General features: G+C 39.3%; 1 protein-coding gene across 6 annotated transcripts in view; it reads right to left on the bottom strand.

Annotated features, from left to right (window-relative positions):
• RXFP1 (relaxin family peptide receptor 1) overlaps positions 1–21373 on the bottom strand; it is a 97415-nt gene that overhangs the window by 27159 nt on the left and 48883 nt on the right. For 2 of the 6 annotated variants that reach the window (XM_029235206.1, XM_029235208.1), the window contains 7 exons: positions 17130–17228; positions 13198–13384; positions 12433–12504; positions 9094–9165; positions 4088–4159; positions 3927–3998; positions 3274–3348 (listed from right to left, as the gene is read on the bottom strand). In XM_029235206.1, the coding sequence (XP_029091039.1) occupies positions 3274–3348; positions 3927–3998; positions 4088–4159; positions 9094–9165; positions 12433–12504; positions 13198–13384; positions 17130–17228 (649 nt within the window). Of the gene's footprint in view, positions 1–3273; positions 3349–3926; positions 3999–4087; positions 4160–9093; positions 9166–12432; positions 12505–13197; positions 13385–17129; positions 17229–21373 lie in introns of those variants that run through there. The other 4 variants (XM_029235207.1, XM_029235211.1, XM_029235210.1 and 1 more) reach the window with 3 other exon arrangements.

Here is a 21373-nt window from a genome sequence, read left to right as displayed (position 1 = left end):
TAGTTCTGTTGATTGCTTTATAATTTGACAAGGATTGTTTCTCTTGCTCTTTCTGGGATGGGGCTTTCTCAGCATAGTTGTCCCACATGCCCCAGAAGCCCCAACCCACTTGGCAACAGTGCAGGATCCTGGGCTGGAGAGGTTTATTTGCCCCTATTGCTGGAGTAGAGAGCTTTGGCTGCTACCACTCCTTTGGAAGCAGTAGATCTATGCACAGTCCCGGGCTGCAGGAAGATTTTCTGTCCCTCTCCCCATGGTGTAAAGCTTTTCCTTCCTAAGAGGGAAGAGTCTAGGGGAGAAGGTGGGGTTTGTGCTGGCATGCCACCAAAGACTCTGTCTGGTTTCCTTAATTACTCCCAGCTTTTTCCATGAGTGGGTGGAGGCCAGAGAAAAAGAGCCGGTTAGGAATAGCTGACTCCCTTGAGTGTGGGGTTCCCAGTATTCCAAAGGGTTACACTAGCCCACACTTAACCTTTACAGGTTTATTAAAATTTTAGCAGTTTTCTTTGTACCTGCTCTATGAGGGTCAACGCTTCATCTTGTGCTCTGCCAAAGGTGAAATACTGTATATGTCCCGTCTCTCTTGGTCACTCCTTAGAATTCAGTTTCCCTGCTTGCCTTATGACTGACAGGCTGGAGAAAATTAAGACTGTGTAGATTGTAAAGTCCTTCCTCATTGGTAGAGTGGGAGCAATATTGTCTTGAGGCTGCCTACAGCTTCAGCACAGCATTGTTGGAATGGAATTGTCATATATAATATGTATCCTTCCGTGACTTTTTCTTTATACTTCATATTATGATCTTGAAATTGTGCCGTGTCGATTGAAGCAGGGCAGGTGCATTCATCTTTATTGCACATGTGTGTGTATCCCATCTTATTTGTCCATCCTTTCCACGGCTTCCAGGACCTTGCTCCATAATGCATCCTCACTGTTTTCCATGTTTACAAATTCTTTACATTAGCTTCTTCTGCCTATATATAAACTTGCTTTGTCTCATCCCTGGATAAAAGTTTACTTTACCCTCTTGCTCTTTAGCTCATCTTTGGCTATTGCCCCATCTGTTCATATGCTTATTTATTAGTTATATTCCTTCCTTTTTGAATTTCACATCTTTTAGTGTGGTGTTTATAGTCTTTTTTTATTGCTTTGAAAGAACTATATTAAAGGTTTTAATCTGTTGTCTGTTGTATATCTTGCGAATATATTCTCCTGGGCTGTCATATCTCTTTTTGTTTTATTTCTATTTTTCTACTTAACCATAGTTAAACAAACGTTTGCCGACACATCCAACAGATTTTCTAGTTTATACTTTGCTAAATGAAAGTTCATGCACAAGGTAAAGATATTGTAATTAATTAAAAAAATGAATACTTATAAAGCAAAAATTATTACTAGCATTAGAATTGGGACAACATTCACTCTCAGGGATGCATGTGGAGTGAGTTGTTTTGGATAGCTAAAATTTAAAGATTATAATTTTAGTAACAAAAATTTAAAAAGTCCACATCTTTAGTTATAAATCCTAATCATTTTTTATTTTTATCTGAAATATACATTTGGCTACCTTTTTAAAAGCAAAGGAAAGATTTCTTTTTGTGTGGGCATAAAATCTCCCACATTTGCTTCTGGTCTCAATGCATGAATTTTTAATTTACTCATATAAATATTAATCAGTTTTACTTCATTACTAAGTTTGGATCACTGAGCATGTAATTATCATTAGTGAATTCTTTTGAGCCCAAATTTAATCACCACAAAGAATATTGCACTTAATTTCCCCTTTCCTTGATGACTTAGTTCGTCATTACTGAGGGTACTATACTGTCATATCAAGATGCCCTCTGGACTTACTAATGATTTGGGGGATGTTTCTCTTCCCCTAGATGGTTCCAAACTAGTGTGTTTTGACCAAACTTTTGGGAATTCCCTACAAATAAAAGACAGAGGGGATTTTCATATACAGAGTATATGCAGGTTATTGACTGATCATTTAAAGAAATATTTTGGATTTATTTCTTCATTTTTGCCTGTATTTTAAATAGACACATTTACTGGGTAATTGAGTTCTGCATAGGTAGAGTGATGCTAATTACCACAGACAAAACTACTGTGTGAAAAACTCTGTGGAACACATTCTGTTATGATGAGACTTCAAAAATAAAGCTTAAGTACCATAGTCTTATTACACAGAATTTAGCAATGAAACTAAAAGTGGCTTAGTCTTTCTGTACCAAATGAACAGGTGAACAGATTGACAGGGGGGAAGGGGTGATGTTACATAGATATCATAACAGCCCTTCTGCCTTCCTTCTTCCTGCCTCCAAAGTATGTCTTGTGCTTTGGAGATGTTTTATTTTGGTAAGAGTTTAGAGGAGTTAGTTTAGATAATAGGGATGTTTAATAAGAAAATCATGCTAAAAATATTAACAACTACCATTTGAAAAAACCTGACATCTGAAGTGAACTAGGCAAAACCAGAAAAGTTAGTTGTCTTCTGTAAGAAGAGATAGAGAGAACCCTCCTACACTGCTGGTGGGAATGTAAATTGGTGCGGTCACTATGGAGAATAGTAGGGAGGTTCCTTAAAAAACTAAAAATAGAGCTACCATATGATCCAGCAATCCCACTCCTGGGCATATATCTGGAGAAAACTCTAATTTGAAAATATACATGCACCCCTTATGTTCATAGCAGCACTATTTACAATAGTCAAGACATGGAAGCCACCTAAATATCCATCAACAGAGGAATGAATAAAGAAGATGTGGTACATGTATACAGTGGAATATTACTCAGCCATAAAAAGAATGAAATAACGCCAGTTGCAGCAACATGGATGAAGCTGGAGACTATCACACTAAATGAAGTAAGTCAGAAAGCAACAAATACCACATGATATCACTTATATGTGGAATCTACAAAAATGATACCAATGAACTTATTTACAAAACAGAAAGAGACTCACAGACATAGAAAACAAACTATGGTTACCAAAGGGGAAAGGGGGGGAGGGATAAATTAAGAGTTTGGAATTGACATATACACACTACTGTATATGAAATAGATAACTAATAAGGACCTACTGTATAGCACAGAGAACTCTACTCAGTACTCTGTCATGACCTATATGGGAAAAGAATCTAAAAAAGAGTGGATATATGTATATGTATAAGTGAATCACTTTGTTGTACACCTGAAACTAACACAACAGTGTAAGTCAACTACTATATTTCAATAAACATTTTTAAAGAGAGGAGATACAGCAACTTACAGCCAGTGCAGCCTGGGCATGTGCTGACAAAGAGGTTTGTCAGGCAGGCGGGTAAGGATGTTATTCATCAGTGCTCTGAAAAAGAGAAACACAAAGGAGTCTGAGTTTTCTGTCTCTTTTCTCAACTGAAGTCAAAACGTGGTTTTATCATTATTCTTATGAAGTCATGAACATCTACTAAGTTCGTTGTCTTCTCACTCAAATTTTTCTCTGTAAGTCTTGATATATTTAAGTGCTTGTTAGTAATAAAATTAGACAAACGGTAGCCATCATATGGAGGAAGCAGTAACATTAGCAACTGAAGAAAAGTCCTGTGCCCTTCAGTAGTGGGTACTGAAAAGGAGGTGATTTTAAACAAACGTACTTTTCTTTACCAAGATTAATATAGGATAGTACTGGTGTGCTTAAGAATATTTCAATAAAGCATGGCAGTGGGGCTGTGCTCAGTTTTGATGGGCTGACATTCTAGAAGATGGAAGATCTTATAAAACTGTTACAACTACAAAACAGCCTCATAGGATATGACTAGGAGATGGTTTTTAGTTGAAAATTCCATTTTAGGGTTTTAATTCCAAATGTCATGTTGTTAAACCCAATTTTTATTCATGCCTTTTCCTTCAGTTGAAATATTTGCATAAATTTTTAGTACTTACAGGAGAATAAGAGAATTCAGTCCATAAAATGTTAGTGGGGAAATTCGACTGAGATGATTCTCTTCAATTATCCTGCCAGCCAGAAGAAAAAAATGGGTTCATTTACATATTTTTCGAACATAAAGGCTAGTACTATAAAATGCCACATAAATTAAACATACAGCCACTCTAGTCTGTGGAGATCTTCAAAAACACCCGGCTTCAAGAAGGTTATTCTGTTATGACTGAGATACCTGAAAAAAGAGAAATAACTACAGTAAATTTGATACCTTCTTGATATCTTATAACAAGGAAAGGAAGAACAATAATTGTCCATCTTAAATTTTCTTATATGTTGTTCTCATCAGGCCATTTCCCTGTCCTCAGAGCCCTGAAATTTCTCTATCACTTACCTTTTCACGTCTAGTTTTTCATTTCCCAATAATCAACCCACCAGCAGCCAATCCCTCACTCCCTCTGTCTATTCATTTATTCATCAAATTGTTTTGAGCCCCTATGCTACGGCATTGTGCTAGGTGTGGAATCGCTTTCTCCGAGGGGCTTTGCATCTAGTAGAAGACAGCATGTGAGCAGGTAGTTATTGCAGCAGCAGAGGGAAAAGAACAAGAGCATACAGGTCCTCTGACTTTTCAGCGGAGGAGGTGTCAGCCGCTGCTGGGACTGGGGAAGCAGAGCTTGGAGGGGAGAGGGGACAGGGAGTGTTAAAGAAAGAGGTCTCTATTCCTGCCCTGCAAATAGGTTCATCTGTGCCATTTTTCTAGATGCCACATATATGCGTTAATATACGATATTTGTTTTTCTCTTTCTGCCTTACTTCACTCTGTATGACAGTCTCTAGGTCCATCCACCTCACTACAGACAACTCAGTTTTGTTCCTTTTTATGGCTGAGTAATACTCCATTGTATATATGTGCCACATCTTATCTTATTTGCAAAGCATAGAGACATGGACGTAGAGAATAAACGTATGGACACCAAGGGGGAAAGGAGGGCGTGGGATGAACTGGGAGATTGGGATTGACATATATACATTATACTGTGTATAAAATAGATAACTAATGAGAACCTACTGTAGAGCACAGGGAACTCTACTCAATGCTCTGTGGTGACCTAAATGGGAAGGAAATCCAAAAGAGAGGGGCTATATGTATATGTACAGCTGATTCACTTCGCTGTACAGCAGAAACTAAGACAACATTGTAAAGCAACTATACTCCAATGAAAATTAATTACAAAAAAAGAAAAGAAAAAGAAAGGCTCTTCTCAACTGAGCCTTGGATGAGGTGTATCATTCACAAAGCAAAGCATGGCTGGGAGTGATTCCAGGCAGAGGAAATGGCTTATGCAAAGGTGAGAGGTGTGACGGTGACAAGGTGAGGGGTCACGGTGAAGAGGCTGTGAGGGGATGCAGGAGATGCCCCTGGAGGCAGGTATGGACCTGCTCTGGAGAAAAGACACTGAATGCCTTGCTGGAGAGTCAGACCCATTGTACTTTGACCCGACTTTACTTCTCACTCTTATGCAGAGTGAACCAACTCTTCCTTCTGTTGTGCTGATCTCTTACGTGTTTATTTCTTTGTTTTCTTCCAAAAGCAAACACCAGCTTTTAACAACTTTCAAAATCACCTCTCTTCTTTTACAGAGGCCTTATTTATTTTTTTAAAAAATTTATTTATTTTTGGCTGCGTTGGGTCTTCGTTGCTGCGTGCAGGCTTTCTCTAGTTGCAGTGAGCGGGGGCTACTCTTCGTTGCGGTGCGCGGGCTTCTCATTGTGGTGGCTTCTCTTGTTGAGAAGCATGGGCTCTAGGCACGCGGGCTTCAGTAGTTGTGGCTGGTGGGCTCAGTAGTTGTGGCACACGTGCTTAGTTGCTCTGTGGCACGTGGGATCTTCCTGGAGCAGGGCTCGAACCCGTGTCTCCTGAATTGGCTGGCAGATTCTTAACTACTGCGCCACCAGGAAAGCCCCGGTCTTAGAGTCTTTATGTGGCCTTTTCTCTTTTTTTTTCTGAAGAAAACTTTTGGATACACACACAACCACACACAGCCCAACAGAAGCTGGTAAAGCAAGGGAAATATTTGGAAAACTCTAATTCCACTTAACTTTGTCCTTTTGGTTTGGTAAAGTGGAGGTGAGACTCTCAAAATACCTAAGGTTGCCAATGGTAGCAAAAGCACTGGACTCGAATGTGTGCAATATACCTTTCCTTCCATTTTGTCTTAAAATGGCAGAGAAATTGTCTTGCGTGTTTATTTTTCTCTCAGTTTCTCTAATGCAGCAACTCACTGCTCTGAATCTGCTGTCAGACAGTTGGGTTCCTGGCTTCGCTACTTGTTAATAGTGTGACCTGAAACAAACAGCGACTTCAGAAATCCTCAGTTTCCCCAACTCTAAAACGGAAATAATACCAGTACCTAGTTCACTGGGCTGTTGAACATTTGAGCCAGGCATGTCAGGAACACTTGGTGCATATTAGTAGAATGAGGTCTCTGTTCAACCTCCCACTTCAACTTCTTTCCTGTTCTTTTTCCTCATTGCCTATGATTCTCATGTGAGTATTTGTTCAAATTCCTCTTCCCCTGATACACGGACCACACTGATTTCTCTTTTTGCTACTCTGACAGATCTTAGAGCTGACATCCTGTAAAATCTGTCCTTCCAGGAATCTCCCGTTCTCCATCAGATTTGACTTTTCTTGGGGGTAGCAAAGAATAAGTCCCCATGCTAGAGCCACTTCCTTCCCTTGCAAGCCTGGAGCCCCAGTTGGGCACAGGAAGATGTTAAGAGTCTCTTCAACACTTGCCCTGAACACCTCAGGGGTTCCCTTAAGAGCCACTAGAAATCCTCTAGAAAGGTACTTGATCCACCCCCCATGCCCTGTGCTGTCTGATTTGCCCCGTCGTCTTCATTTTTCAGAGTCATCCTTCACTGCTCTGGACCCAAAATAATCACTCCTTTTAGGGAATCATCTTAGCAGTTGTGGTCTGAACAACATAGGTTTAAGTCTTAGTTAAGTAAACACCCTTGCCATTCTCCAGCTGCTGTGTGTATGTTGGCATTGTTTCCCCACCGTAGACTGTAAGCTTCCAGAGAGAGAGTGGGTGCCTCTCCCCGGTGGAAGCACAGGGTTCTACCTGCAATACTGGGTCATAAGGAGCTAGAAGGTAGCAGGTCTGACTTCTCTTTCTATGCCCCCCACGGTGTCTCGCTGAAGACCTTGCACACTGTGAGGGGTAATGAGTGTCTACGGATGAATGAAGAGCAGTATCTGATGTTTACCCATGAAAGACCAGAACCGTGTGACACTTTAACAGCCAGACAATATTCTCGTGCCAGGAAAAAACCAAGGCGCAGATGGAAGACACTTAAGTTTACTCTCCAGTCTGTACCGTCTTTCAAGAGCCTCCTGCACATCCATTGAACGTTAAACCAAGCAGAGCTGTTCAGCAAGTTTTGAACAGATTTGTGAGAGGCTGTAGAGAAAGGTAGGCAGAAGCATGATGCGGACGACTCCAGTATTGACTTTGAGTAATTTGCCAAGACACAAAAGAGCAGGGAAGGGATAGACACAGCCACAGCGGTTACCGTTAAGACTTTGGGTCTCCGGTGACCTTCTCTGCTAGTAAATGATTAGGTGGCCTTCTTGACTCAACCCCAAACTCTGATACAGCCAGTGAGGAATCTGACCGGAAAGAGTTTCTTGGGTTAAGGAATAAAAACTGGGGTAGGATAGAAGGCAAGGGGCCAGAAATAGAAATACAGGGAGTTGTTTATTAATGTGATTTTTTGGGTTATATTTCCATTCAGTAACTTCTAGGTGGTAAGTTTCAGCTGCCTGGTAAAATGCAGCTGAAATGGAATGGAACTTTGAGAAAGATTGTTTTATAAAGCTTAGCTCTTAACCACAATGAGATGCTACTTCACACCCATAAGGATGGCTGTTACTAAAAACAACACAACACAAAACAACAACAAAATCCCAGGAGGTAAAATGGTGCAGTTGCTCTGGAAAACAGTATGGTGGGTCCTCAGAAAATCAAACGTAGACCTGCCATATGACCCAGCAATTCCACTTCTGGGCGTACACCCAAAAGAATGGAATGCAAAGACTCAAATATTTGTACACCAATGTTCATAGCAGCATTATTCACAATAGCCGAAAGGTGGAAACGACCTAAATGTCCATCCATCAAGGAATGAATATAGAAAATGTGGTACTTTATATATATATATATACACACACAATGGACTATTATTCAGTCTTAAAAAGGAGGGAAATTCTAATATATGTTACAACATGCCTGAAACTTGAAGGCATTATGCTAAGTTTAAGACGTGATGAAAAAGGCCTGACACTAAAGGGAAAGTATTACCTGATTCCACTTCTGTGAGGTCCCCTAGAGTAGTCAGATTCTTAGAGACAGAAAGTACCATGGTGGGTGCCAGGGCCTGGGAGGGGCCGTGGGGAGTTAGTGTTTAGTGGGTGTGGAGTCTTAGTTGGGAAGGTGAACAGCTCTGGAGATGGATAGTTGTACAACAGTGTGAATGTACTGAATGCCACTGAACGAAACCCTTAAAGAGGATTAAAATGGCACATTTGTTATATATGTTTTACCATAATTTTTTAAAAAAGCTTTGTTCTTTTAAACTTATCGTGCTTTATGTATTTGTAAAAGCAGAATTAGTGGGAAAAGAGTAACTGGAGAAGTCTTTGGGTTTTTTCCTTCATAAATTTTAACCATCACCAGGCTTTCTCATGGTGATAAAGTTCATTCAATCCTCATTCCCGTCACCACGGCTTATGTATATTGAGCTCCTACTACGTGCCCGGTACAGTGTGCCCAATTCTTCCCACGGATTTTCTCATTCGTTCCTTACAACAATCCTGAGGCAGGTACTGTTGTAGTTTGCATTTTACGGTAGAGGGAGCTGATGCTTAGAAAGGAAATTAAGTTCTCAAGTTCACACACCCAGTGAGTGGTGAGGGAGGACTGGGACTGCAGCCTGTGTGACTCAGGGTCCCATGCCCTTGGCCCCAGTGCTGTGCTGCACCGTCCACTGTCTGCATGTCCCGTGGGCACTGTCGTGGGCGGGAGGGCCGTGTTGGGTGGGATGGGTCAGGCTGGCAGGCCACCACGGAAGGGCAGACTAATTGGCGCTGGTACTTACAGTTTAGTAAGACTGTAGAGTCCTCGGAAAGCATAGACAGATACGGATCTAATCTTATTGTTTTGCAGGCACCTGTGAAAATGATTATTAAAAGGAAAACGTAAGGAAATGGAGTTTCAGTTTTGCAAGATGAAAAGAGTTCTGCGGATGGCTGATGGTGATAGCCCTGCAAAGATGCGGGTGTATGTAAGGCCTCTGAATGTACACTAAATGGTCAAGCCAGTACATTCTATGTTGTGTGTATTTTACCACAATATCTTGTGATAACCTATAATAGAAGAGAATGTCAAAAAATAATACATATATTTGTACGTATATGTATAACTGAATCACTGTGCTGTACACCTGAAACGAACACAACATTGTAAATCAACTATACTTCAATAAAAATTAAAAAAAAATGAAAGAGGAAATGTCAAAAAATTCTTAAAAATTGAAAAAGGTAAACATAACAAAATAATTTAGCGGAGCTGGGTATCATGTCATTTTGTTTCTTGATTAAGTTCACATATGATTAGGCTAGTTTTTATTTGGAACTTCTAGTTATAAAGGTAGGCACATGAGAGCTAAATTTTTTTTTTTTTTTGCGGTACGCGGGCCCCTCACTGTTGTGGCCTCTCCCGTTGCGGAGCACAGGCTCCGGACGCGCAGGCTCAGCGGCCATGGCTCACGGGCCCAGCCACTCAGCGGCATGTGGGATCTTCCCGGACCGGGGCACGAACCCGTGTCCCCTGCATCGGCAGGCGGACTCTCAACCACTGCGCCACCAGGGAAGCCCGAGAGCTAAAATTAATGTTTGAATTTTTAATGAGTGAAACTTCAGTTTTAGTGTATGGTAATGCACTCACTAATCAAACAAGCCTAGAAGCCTTTTTAACTTTTTAACATTTTCTGCTATAATTCTACAAACTTGACAGTATTCAACACAGTGTTGGCAAAACGACAAGGTTGTGACATCGTTAAGACCCCAAACCGTATTCCATGTAAACCACAAACTGGCCAAGCAAGTCAACTTGAATTGTACTAATTTGACACCTAAGTTTCGCTCCAAAAACTGTTTGAGGAAACTTACCAAGAGTATATATGACAAAAGAGAAAAACAGAAATAGAAAGAATCAGGTGGACCGAGAAGATCGACAACATTCCAGAATGTAGAGGGTGGGACAAGTTTCAGGGGAAGCATCTATTAGTATCTTATTTTTAGCCTGGAAGAGTCCCCAAACTTCTGAAACCAGAAGTATAATGTTTGCTAAAAGAAAATTTCCAGGAGCAAGAAGTAAAAACAGTAACACTTGGTTTTCATATTAAAAAACAAACAGCAAAAAAGGATCAGGTCTAGAAGAAGACAAATTAGCTTGGAAGGCCAAGGAAGTATGCTGGCTGCGGAGTTCACTGAGGTCCTGCTGGAGGTTGGGCCTGGAGTTAACAGGAGGTCAAAGGAGACAGAACCTGGAGCACAAGCCGTTGCATCCCACACACCCATTTAAGCTCTGCACATCTACGTACACTGGCCCCAGGTTGTGAACAAGGGCAAAAGTAAGGGCTTCAAGTCTTATTTCTTCTGCTGATGCAGGTCACCATTGTTCTTCAGGGTTTGCTGAGTTTATGTATAATTTTCACAGATTTTAGGAGTGATAAGGGATAAATCAGTACGGGCCAACTCTCAGTTAATTAGAAATTTTGACTAAAGGAGAGTCCCTATTTCTCCAGCATGCAAGAAACCTAACTTTGATTGTAAAATGTTAAGTCTGTTATACACCTAACACTCTCACAGAACATGCTGTGGTCCAATCATTTACTAGGCAATGCATCTTTCTCACTAATAAACAGAAAAACTTTGACAAGTATTTATTCATTTATTTCTAAGTACCGTAATTTCCTGTTAAGCAATAGATTATATTGCCTGGAGGCGGAGCCAATCACCAATTAGAACTTTTTTGGTAATTAGGCTATTTTGATCTATTACTTGGAACAAATTGGTTGTTCAAGAATTAATTCAATGTTCACTGTGTAAAATTGCTGAACTATTGAATCCTGATGTTTAGAGTTGAAGTCCGGACTCCTTTTAAACCATGTGGACATAAGGTGGTGCTACAGATCAGAAAAAATCTTCCTACTCCAGAAATCAGAAAATAAAGGAAGTATCCTCTTGAAGTTTGTGTATCAGGTTTAATTTTGAAAAGCTCTTCTCACTTGACTGATAAATGTCTAGAATACAGTTCTGAAAAGTCATTTTTATTAGAATTTAATTTTCTGATGTGAAATACTTTTCTGCAGGTAATCCGAGCTTTGAGAACATTTCATCAAACAAAGTGGATACATTTTTCTTCTGATTCTGCTCTATCTTTATTATCTTAAAGAAAAAGTACAGATCGATGATATCGATATACCAGGGGTCTCTAGTGTAAAAACAAATCCCAAACCAGTGTAGGTGTGAGAATGAAACTGGGAATTCTGAGACGTCTTCTAGATAGTGTGATTCAGACACAGACTCTTTAAACCCAACAGTTTAAGCCTATGACAATATGATTTAGCCACAAAATTGACCTAAATAACAAATAACCATCCCCTGGGCCATTATGGATTCTGTGAGTACATAGGTAATCTTAGACTGAAGAGAAGCTAGCATTTCAGATAAAACTCAACCAATGAGGCAGATGTGAAAATGGAATTAAGTCCCTAAAAAACATGCTTGGAGGTTTCAAACCACAAGGACTTTCTATCTTAGGTAGAGATTGACTTTGCAAACATATGAAAGAAAATTCTTCTCTATCTAATCTTTTTTATTTTTTAACATTTATTTATTTATTTGGCTGTGCCAGGTCTTAGTTGCAGCACTGGGGATCTTTGTTGCCATGTGCAGGATCTGTAGTTGTAGCACGTGGGATCTAGTTCCCTGGCCAGGGATCGAACCTGGGCCCCCTGCATTGGGAGTGTGGGGCCTTACCCACTGGACCACCAGGGAAGTCCCTTCTCTATCTAATCTTGAGGGCAGCTCTGGTAAGGGGTCATTACATCATTCTGTAAGATGGGCATTGAAATGCAGAGAGTAAAACCTCTTGAGTATCTTCACTTGGGAGGAGTGTGGTTGGAGGGTTCATAGCACACGTACTCTGGTTTCTTTGGGGATAGATATCATGAGATTTTTCTAGGATAGCATCTAGAATTACTCAGGAAAAAAAATGTTACCTGGTAGTCTCCAGCTAATGGCTAAATAATTCCCCAAAGAGGGGTTAGACTTAAGCAGTGGTGCAGTGTTTGTCTCTGCAGAAGTGGGAAGAAACAGATATGCCAAAAAATGTTAGTCAATTCAATACTAAGAATTAAAATTTTCCTTACAGCTTCTGAAGATCACGGTACTTCTTAAAGCCATCAGGAGGAAGTTTTCTTATTAAGTTCCACTTGAGTGACCTGAAATAAATGTAAATTTTGGTTCTTACTTAAAGGTTTTTTCTTTACTTTTAACAACATTATGAATAATTATAAACTTTATTTACTTTAACGCTAGCTTTCTGGAAACATTTTGCTTCATGATGTCACTCTTGTATTCATAATATCGTTTAAAAATTTTTAAAGAGATTTTATTTGAGAGGTATTTTTATTTTTATTTTATTTTTTTGCAGTACGCAGGCCTCTCACTGTTGTGGTCTCTCCCGTTGCGGAGCACAGGCTCCGGACGCGCAGGCTCAGCGGCCATGGCTCACGGGCCCAGCCGCTCCGCGGCACGTGGGATCTTCCCAGACCGGGACACGAATCCGTGTCCCCTGCATCGGCAGGCGGACTCCCAACCACTGCGCCACCAGGGAAGCCCAGCACATACCCTTGATTGCATCTTTTGTTTAGATAAAATGTGGCGATACTAAATACTTCATAAGGTTTTTATGAGGGGCTAACTAAATAAGTGAACATATAGAATAATTTAGAGTCAGCTCTATCATGTAATAAATGCAAATAGATATCAGCAATCATTATAACTGACCAAGGAACAATGATATCATCTTAAGTGACAATGCGTTATTAATAATGACAATTACACCTGGATTATGATACAGTTTTACAGGGGCTGTTCTGGCTGTCAGGATGAAGCCATTCTTTTCTACTTACATTAAAGTCACATTTGAAGAAACTGATGGAACAGCTCGTAAATTGGTCTTATCACAATCAAGCTCTAAGCCTCGGCAAAGACATTGCACGGGCACGGAACCGACCACTGAATAAAGAGGAAGCAGTACGGAATGGGGATGATGAGGGACCAGGAATAGGAGGGTAATGAAAAGAAAGAAACAAAAAGCTATAAGAAAATCATATACAAAAATGCGTCATGTCTTACATAAGCAATTTGTGCAAAGCTTTAAATTAAGGTTCCAAAGTTTTGCTTTTAACATTAAAATGATGCTAGAACTTGAAGAAAAGGAAACACACATTTACCAGCCCATGCATTTAAAGAAAAAAAAAAAAAGCAGCCTGCCCCTCTCCATTTGTTGCAAAATGAATGAAGTCATCTGCTCTTTCTTATCCTTGGAGAGTAGCTACGTCCCAGGGTGACAGGACAGGGTGTGATGGGCGTTAATGTCCATATTAAAGCTGCTGTTTAAGAATAAAGTATTAATAGTTTTAATGGAAGACGAAGCCCTTTTTAACTAGCAAGAAAGAGAACTCAACTCTGAACTATAGTGCGGGGAGTTTTTTTTTTTTTTTAATTCAGGAGTTCTTCAAAAGACTTCTTTTGGCTTATGTAGGGATGTAAGGATGCCTACAGCTTCACTTGAGGACGTGAATATTTCTTATGCATAGCCATTCTGTTCTCACTGATGAGAGCTGGAAAGAGAGGGGAAATGGAATGTACGCCTTTGGCTACCTTGTGGGGCTGTAGCGGTAGTCTTAAAGATGTGACCTGATATTTCTAAAGTCTGTTAGAGACTTGCAGTGGTGTGTTCATGTAGCTAAGCAACGAAATGGGATTATTATTCAGAGTAAGAGACATCATCTGACTGCTGGCTTGATGGGGAATGGACGATTCCTGGGAGCAATGAGGTGTGATCTTTTCTACGTTTACTTTGAAACTCTGCACTTAGAGCAGAGGTTACAGCCTCGAATATCTACAGGGGCAGGCAAAGCGGGTAGAGACTGCACCCAGCAGTCCCAGTGGGACAGCTTCTCCGAACTGTTGTCCTATATTACAACAGGAACATCTGTGGCCAAGTCAACCAACTTCCTCAAAGAAGCCAGAAAGACAATATTTCATATTATATAATTACCTACTTAAAAATAATAATGCCTAACTTAAAACATTTTAAATCATCATAGGACAAACAAAACTTCTTGTGAGAACTGTTTGCAGACTTTTAGTCTATAACCTTTACAGTAAAGCTTCTGAAGAGTAGAAAATCATCGTGATGGCAAAGCAGGCACGCTGAGGCAAAGCTGGGGGGTGACAGAGATGCACACGGGCGGCTCCAGCCTTGGAAATAGTCACGTGTCTCTTTGCTCAGCTATGAGGCCACAGGTGTTTTCCCTCTCCTCCCGAATAACTCTGCAGACTCCCTACAGGATCCTGAGAGCTCACGATCGATCGTAATTTAGGTTTTGTGTGTTTTGTAAACAGAGTCTGTGCCAAGAACTTTAAAACAGGTTTATGGTTGTAAGTGACCATTCTGGCGATGGAGCTCTGGAAACTGATTCTCTCTCTTTATCCTCTGCTAATGTGAGTGTTGTGGGGATGGGATGTGCAGGGTTAGGGTGGAACACGAAGGTCCCGAGAGGGACAGTATGAGAGGTAAAAATGGAGGGCGGTGAAGTTGGCATTAATCCAGTGTGTCTTTTCTATTATGCAGACTGAATTCAGATAATCCATATATGCTGATCACAAGGTTACCTGTGATAGGGAAAAATGAAAAAATAACACCTAAATATCCAGCCAGGAAAGAAGGAGGAAACAAATTGTCACTTACAGAGTATTTTGAAAAGTGTATAATATGGATACCTGATTATGCTAAAATGCTACCTGAAAATATGATAAGAATGGATTGCATAGAAAATTTCAACTATGTTCAAATAAAAAAAGATGAGTAATGCACCGGCAAGTTAATGCTGGTAGCTTCTGAGTGGTGAAATTATGGCTGAGTAAACAATTCTTTCCAAATCTCCATACTTTCCAAATTCTTGAAATTTAAACTTTATTAATATATTGGTTAGTGATGGATATGTTTTCCATGATATTTTTCTTGAGAGGTGACTTTGTAACTGTGAATTCCTCACATTCTTTCATCCAGTCAAAAAGTATTATAAGCCATTTTCAGTTAAATTTCCAATAAATCCTTATTATAATCTGATTTAAATAAAGCGGTACAAAAAAAGTAATAAAGCGGTACCATAGGAACCTTAATTTAAGTTTCACCCCTTAATTTTACGTTACACTTCCCATTTCATTTTTACACTACTTTTAAGCTTGAAAAAAGACATTGAATTATTAATTACCACCCCTCCCCCATCTTTCTTGAAAACTCTAATTAAAAATTATATATTTGTTCATTACTAAGAATTGATAAAACGTCGCCTTTGTATTTTTTGAAACATTTTTTTTGTGTGTGTAGCTGCATTCCTCTTATGTAAGTATACTTAGGACACATTTCTCCCAGAGTTCATCATCGGGCAAAAATTTATTTCTCTTGCTAACTTGATCTGTTTTCCCCCTTTGTTTATTTTTGTTTTACAGACCAGACTATGAAAAAGTCATGTAGCCCATTATTTTTCCTCTTTGACTTAATGACTACAGAATTAAGAACTAGGCAGTAACTTTTCTTAGTGAGGATTTCCTTATCTAATTTTTCTTCTCCATTCCTTTTCCCACTCACCATGGAATTTTTGTCTCTTATGTCATGTTAATGGGTTAAGTCTGTTCGTAGCCATATTTTTATTGTAAATTGCCTAACATCCTTTTGGGAATAACGTGAAATATAAATAGATTAAATTAAAACTTAAGAAATGAAAAGAAAAGGATGTACAATAAAACAAGAAAATAAAAACTACATTTTGAGATCATATGGCTTAATCCATTAGTTTTTTGCCTTGTATTAGTAGTTAAATTATACCTGTTAACTTTTTCCTTTCCCAAAAGCTTTTAGCTCTTTAATGATAAAGCAATCTGATCTCCATATTTGACAAGAAGACAACATGAAGTTGAGATAGATTGCTGAGTGACCTGTGAGACTTACAGGAGGGATGTATACCCCCTTAAAGTGGGGTTTGCTAGCAGTTTTTTTTTTAGTCTCTTCTGAGTAATGAAGACAAAAAAAAATTTAAAAAATTTTAAAAAGCTGTACTTTACAATTTGTGGTAGAACATAAAGGGAAAAATACAGTGAAGTATTCTTTTCCCCAACGCCTGCTTTTTAACCAAGGTTTTGAAAAGCTAGGATTAAAATTACAACTTTAAGACACACATTTACATTTGAATAATTTATTAGAATAGAGAACATTTATTTAAAAGGAATTATGTATATAGATCTTTCTGATCTTAAAAATTATAGCTTACCCTCAATGTTATACCCTCCTACAGACTCTTTCCAGGGTTTTTGTAAGTTTTCGGTGTGTGACTAAAAGTAGCTGATTATAATTAATACGGCTTTTTTGGTAGCTGTAAGGTATGGCTTAGACTCCAGAAGCTTTCTCACCTACAAACGTTAAAATCCAAACAGCTTCTCTGCTCTTCTATTTTCAGTTTCCTTTATATCAGAGTTGCTTTTATATCAGAGTTTATAATGATTGTGAAAAGGGGGCATGAAAAATAGCAACCCTGATGGACTGACATTAATCTTGTTCACAACAATACCTGGCATGATTTATAACCTTTGCACTTATGATCCTTGAGTGATCGTAAAATAAAATCCTCAAATTAAGGCTGCGTGTCTACTAGAACATTATAATTTTGCAAATAGAAAACTATAAATTTTTTAAAATGTTGGATCCAACTGTTAAGAACATGGTGTCTTACTATGAACCTATAGGCAAGGACCGTCATTCCCTCTGATTACTTACAGCATTCAGATGTTTCTGCCACAAAAGGATACCAGGAAGTCATTTTGTAGTAATTGGCAAAATATTTGTCAAGTTGCATAGACCATCCATTGTTGTCACCTAAAATAAAGATCACAGAGCCGAAAAGTTCAAGAACAGAAATATTCTGTTGTGTTGGGGAAAACAGGTCTTCTCTTTAAAATAATTGAATGACCTCTATGAGAATAGAATCTAAAAAAAAGTGGATACAGGTATATGTATAACTGATTCACTTTGCTGTACATTGTAAATCAACTCTACTCCGATAAAAATTAATTACAAAAATAATGAGTGATTGACAAACAGAGGAACGTCATCTGGGAGCTTGTCACAGCATTCTCCAAAAGGGACACATTATCTGTCTCCATATAAACTTGCTATTCCTCCTAAATTCTCTGGATTGGTGAATGGTCCCTACAATCTATCAAACTGCTCAAAACAGAGAAATTAAGTTTTTTGGAATATGCTCATATCTGATGAGATATAATTTGTACAATTTTCCTCCATCTCCATGTTATTTTCTTATTTTTTCATGGCTCATTAACTCTTCCATGAAGATTACATTTGGGGAAGGAAAAGTATTCTAACATAAGTGCTATGTATGCTTGTAAGAGTGTACTTCCTATTAAAGTCCCACTAAAAACAAACTGGAAAGAAGAGAGACTACTTAAACATTGTATTTATAGCAGTTTCCATCCTTTAGTATTACTTATTAGTTTTAAAACTTCTTTATTACAGAAGGTTTCAAAATAAACACCAGTAACAAAGTAGTATGATGATATCTCAAAGATATTATTATATCTCAATGATATCATTATGATATCTCAGTGATGACTGATGGACCTCAAGTTTACCAACTGCAGATGTCAGCCTGAGACTCCAGCTGAGTGCCAGTAACTGGGCGGACAAGAGAAGCACCCCAGAAACAGCAAATCTCAGCTTCTGAACACCCAGGAACCAGGTCAAGGTGCCTCCCCGACCCTTGACATTGTAAAGAAGGTGGCACCTTAGGTAGAGAAAGAGGAGGAAGGGGAGGAAATCTGAAAGAATGGGCTTGTTCAGGCAAATAGAGATGGTAGCTTGTTGTGACTGTGGGATTTAGCGCATGTTTGCTCCCTCTGCATTCTATCTTCGGTTTAGAATGCTTTCTTGTTCTTCAGAGGCTGGTAACGTAGATCTATGTTGTCCAGATCCCAAGCAGCTCAGGTTCCTGTTATAGAAAAGCTTCCACCGAAGGGACTCACTCCTGCGAGACTGGAAGTTTGTAGACACCAGTCTTGTGGGTACCTAGCGGAGGTGGGGCAGTTATCGTGGCCAGTCTCAGGTTCCAGCTTCCTGGGTGAAGAGCTGATGGGCAGTAGTAATGGGGCAGATGCTTGCAACTATGGTGGTGTTTTCCCCACCCCTGACTCTTGCTTCTATTGTCTTTATAATGATTCTATAAACACATTCTTCTCTGTAAGAAATCTCTTTTTTCTGAAGCAAAAGCAAAAAAAAAATCTAGAGTGGTTTCTCTTCCCTCCTTCCAGAAGGGATTGCAGATAACAGAATCTCAAGCATAGTAAGGTTGGGCTGTTTATCTGACCTGGATGGTTTTGAAGATAACAGTAGTCCTGTCACCATTACAAAATGGTACTTTCGTAGTTTATGGCACACAGCAACCAAAAAAGTTGTTTCAATGATCACTCTTGGCTTCCTGGATTATGAGCCTCTTGGAAGGATAGACTCTGGCAAAGTGGATGCTATGGTAACTCATCAGAATGAAAATGAGAAATGTCAAGGGCTGTGGAATGAGATGACTATGGAGATGGCCCCAGAGAGATTAAGGAAAGAAAATGACAAGCTCAGGGTATGATGTCATCAGCTCAAGAAAATTCAGAGAACCAGGGAGCTGCCATGACTACCCTAAGATAATCTTTTATCCCTTGGGACCTCAGGACTCAGATAGAATCTGATCCAATGGGTTGCTAGGTTACAACATAAGCTGAATTCACATTTTGTCCTGTCTTTTAAGTGCACATTAGGACACTGATTTGGAACGAGAGGGACCCTGCGAATTGTAATGGGACTTTTGAACATGTTCAGTTGAATTTGCAAACCCTAAATCCTCATCCAACCGAGCCTTCCTAAGCCCAGCGTAAATGGGTCCCTTCCCCTGTCTGACCAGGTCACTTTTTTGTTGGAGGCCTGCTAGTTACTTTACTTGACGAAACTAACTTGTCAACTCTCCTAGTAACTCCATTTCGTCATTATTGGGAACTCTACTTACAGATGGAAAAACTGATTCTGAGGACTTTAAGTGATTTGACTAAGAAACAGAATTATTAAAAATAATGAAAGAATTAAAATAATACCATTATTTTAATGTTTTCTTTTCTAGGTCCAAAGATGATTGAATCAGTTTATACTCCTCTTATAGAAATTCCAACTTTTATACGACATTGTCTTTAAATATTTAGCTGTTACTGTCTGTTACCTATTTATTGTTCTATTGCCTGTTTCATTTCCATTCTTGAGGCTCTTACATCAGCATTGTGTGAATTATACAAAAAATTATTTAACAACCAGAAGTAGTTATTAACTTGAATTTAAGCTTATCATTATCATTATTATCCATGGATCAATGGAAGTATTGTGAATCATTTGTAAAAAAAATTTAAAAATAAATTAATTTTCATACTAATATTATGAATTTTTATACATTTATAAACGTTACAGATGAAACACGTGGTAAGATATGTCTTTTGGCTCTGGGTATGCTGAGGCACTGATTATTTTTACAGACGAGTTTTTGTGTATCTACAGAGTGAGGGTGGAAAGGTCTGAAGGACTCAACCCCGCAGGCTGCCAGGGCCTGGTTGGGGGGCGGGGGAGAGGGCGCCCATGCTCACATTTGTGTCCTGACCCATCCTCCTGGACCTCAGAACACAGCGATGGGACTCAGGTGAGGTGCTGCATCGCAGGGCTGGACCTGTATCTGCGGGTGGTGTCTCACTGCTGCTGTGACATTCATGAGACAGAGTGGTTGGGTGACCACTGGAAGACGTTGCTTTTCCTTCTCTCTTGTTCTTCAGCTGGCCCTGTATTTAACTGAGCTTTTCAAGTGAACTGTTGCAATTTGCTGCATTCTTACCATTAATAGGTGGTGCAGTGCTTAACATCTGTTCTAGAGGGGTTCACTATACCTGGTGTAGTTGCAACACTTTAGTCCAACAAATCCAAGTGATGTAGTTATTTATGCTACTTCTCTGTCTCTTTCCCAATCTTATTATTTTCTCTCCTTTTCTACCTCATTGTACCTCAACACACACACACACACACACACACACACACACACAGACACACACAGACACAGAGTTGAAAAGAGAGGGAAAAGAGAAAGAGAGGTGATGGGGAATTTGAGAATGCAGAAGGAAACAGGACAAGACGGCTTACAGCTCTCCAAGTGAGAGCATATGTTTTGCGGGGAGATCTCTTTTTAAATAGCAGCATCATCAAACAAACAAGCTTCTTTGCAATTAGCACTTACCTTCTTCCCTGCCTTCCCAAAGCATTTTCTTCTTCCCACCCATTACTTCCTCTCACCAGAAAGCAGGAACACAGAACATAGAAGATGTAGCCAAAATTGCAAAGTTGGAAAGTTAGCATTTTTCAGAAAACAGCTTTTGGAATATGTGTTTCTATATCTTAAATCCCATACCCTTCATATTTCAAGGATGTATGGGACAGTGGGCAGAATGGTTTTTCATACTTTACTTGTGATCCCACTGAAATTTGACTCTCTGAGTTTTCCTGAGGTATCACAAAGTAGAGAGCACAGTACAAGAGGGTATTGCGTTAGGGGATGTGGTTCCTAGTATGTGTTGGTAGCGCTGTATGAAGAGCATTAAGTGTATATATTTACTAAAAATAGGTTTTTTAAAAACTAAAAGCATGTAATGATGCTCTGAATAAGAATGAATGACGTAGACCAAGAAAAATCTGGTCCTGCATACTGCCTGAATAAGTATGTGCTAATTCAATGAATGAATGAATGAATGGGTCTCTGTCCTCAAAGACACTTCAGAGAAAACCCACTCTCCCTGATGTTATAATAAAATTTGGGAACTGGGACACTTAACAAAAACACAGATTTCCAGGATCCTCTACTGGAGACTCTGATTTATTTGGCCAATATGGGGTCTGGAGGTCTATATATTCCATCAATGCCCGGGGGGAGTCTTACA

This window comes from Monodon monoceros, unplaced genomic scaffold (genome assembly GCF_005190385.1).
Source record: "Monodon monoceros isolate NGI ecotype Baffin Bay Population unplaced genomic scaffold, NGI_Narwhal_1 Super_Scaffold_20, whole genome shotgun sequence".
Taxonomy (NCBI): domain Eukaryota; kingdom Metazoa; phylum Chordata; class Mammalia; order Artiodactyla; family Monodontidae; genus Monodon; species Monodon monoceros.
Note: the sequence above shows the minus strand (reverse complement) of the source record. Positions and strands in the feature narration are given on the sequence as shown.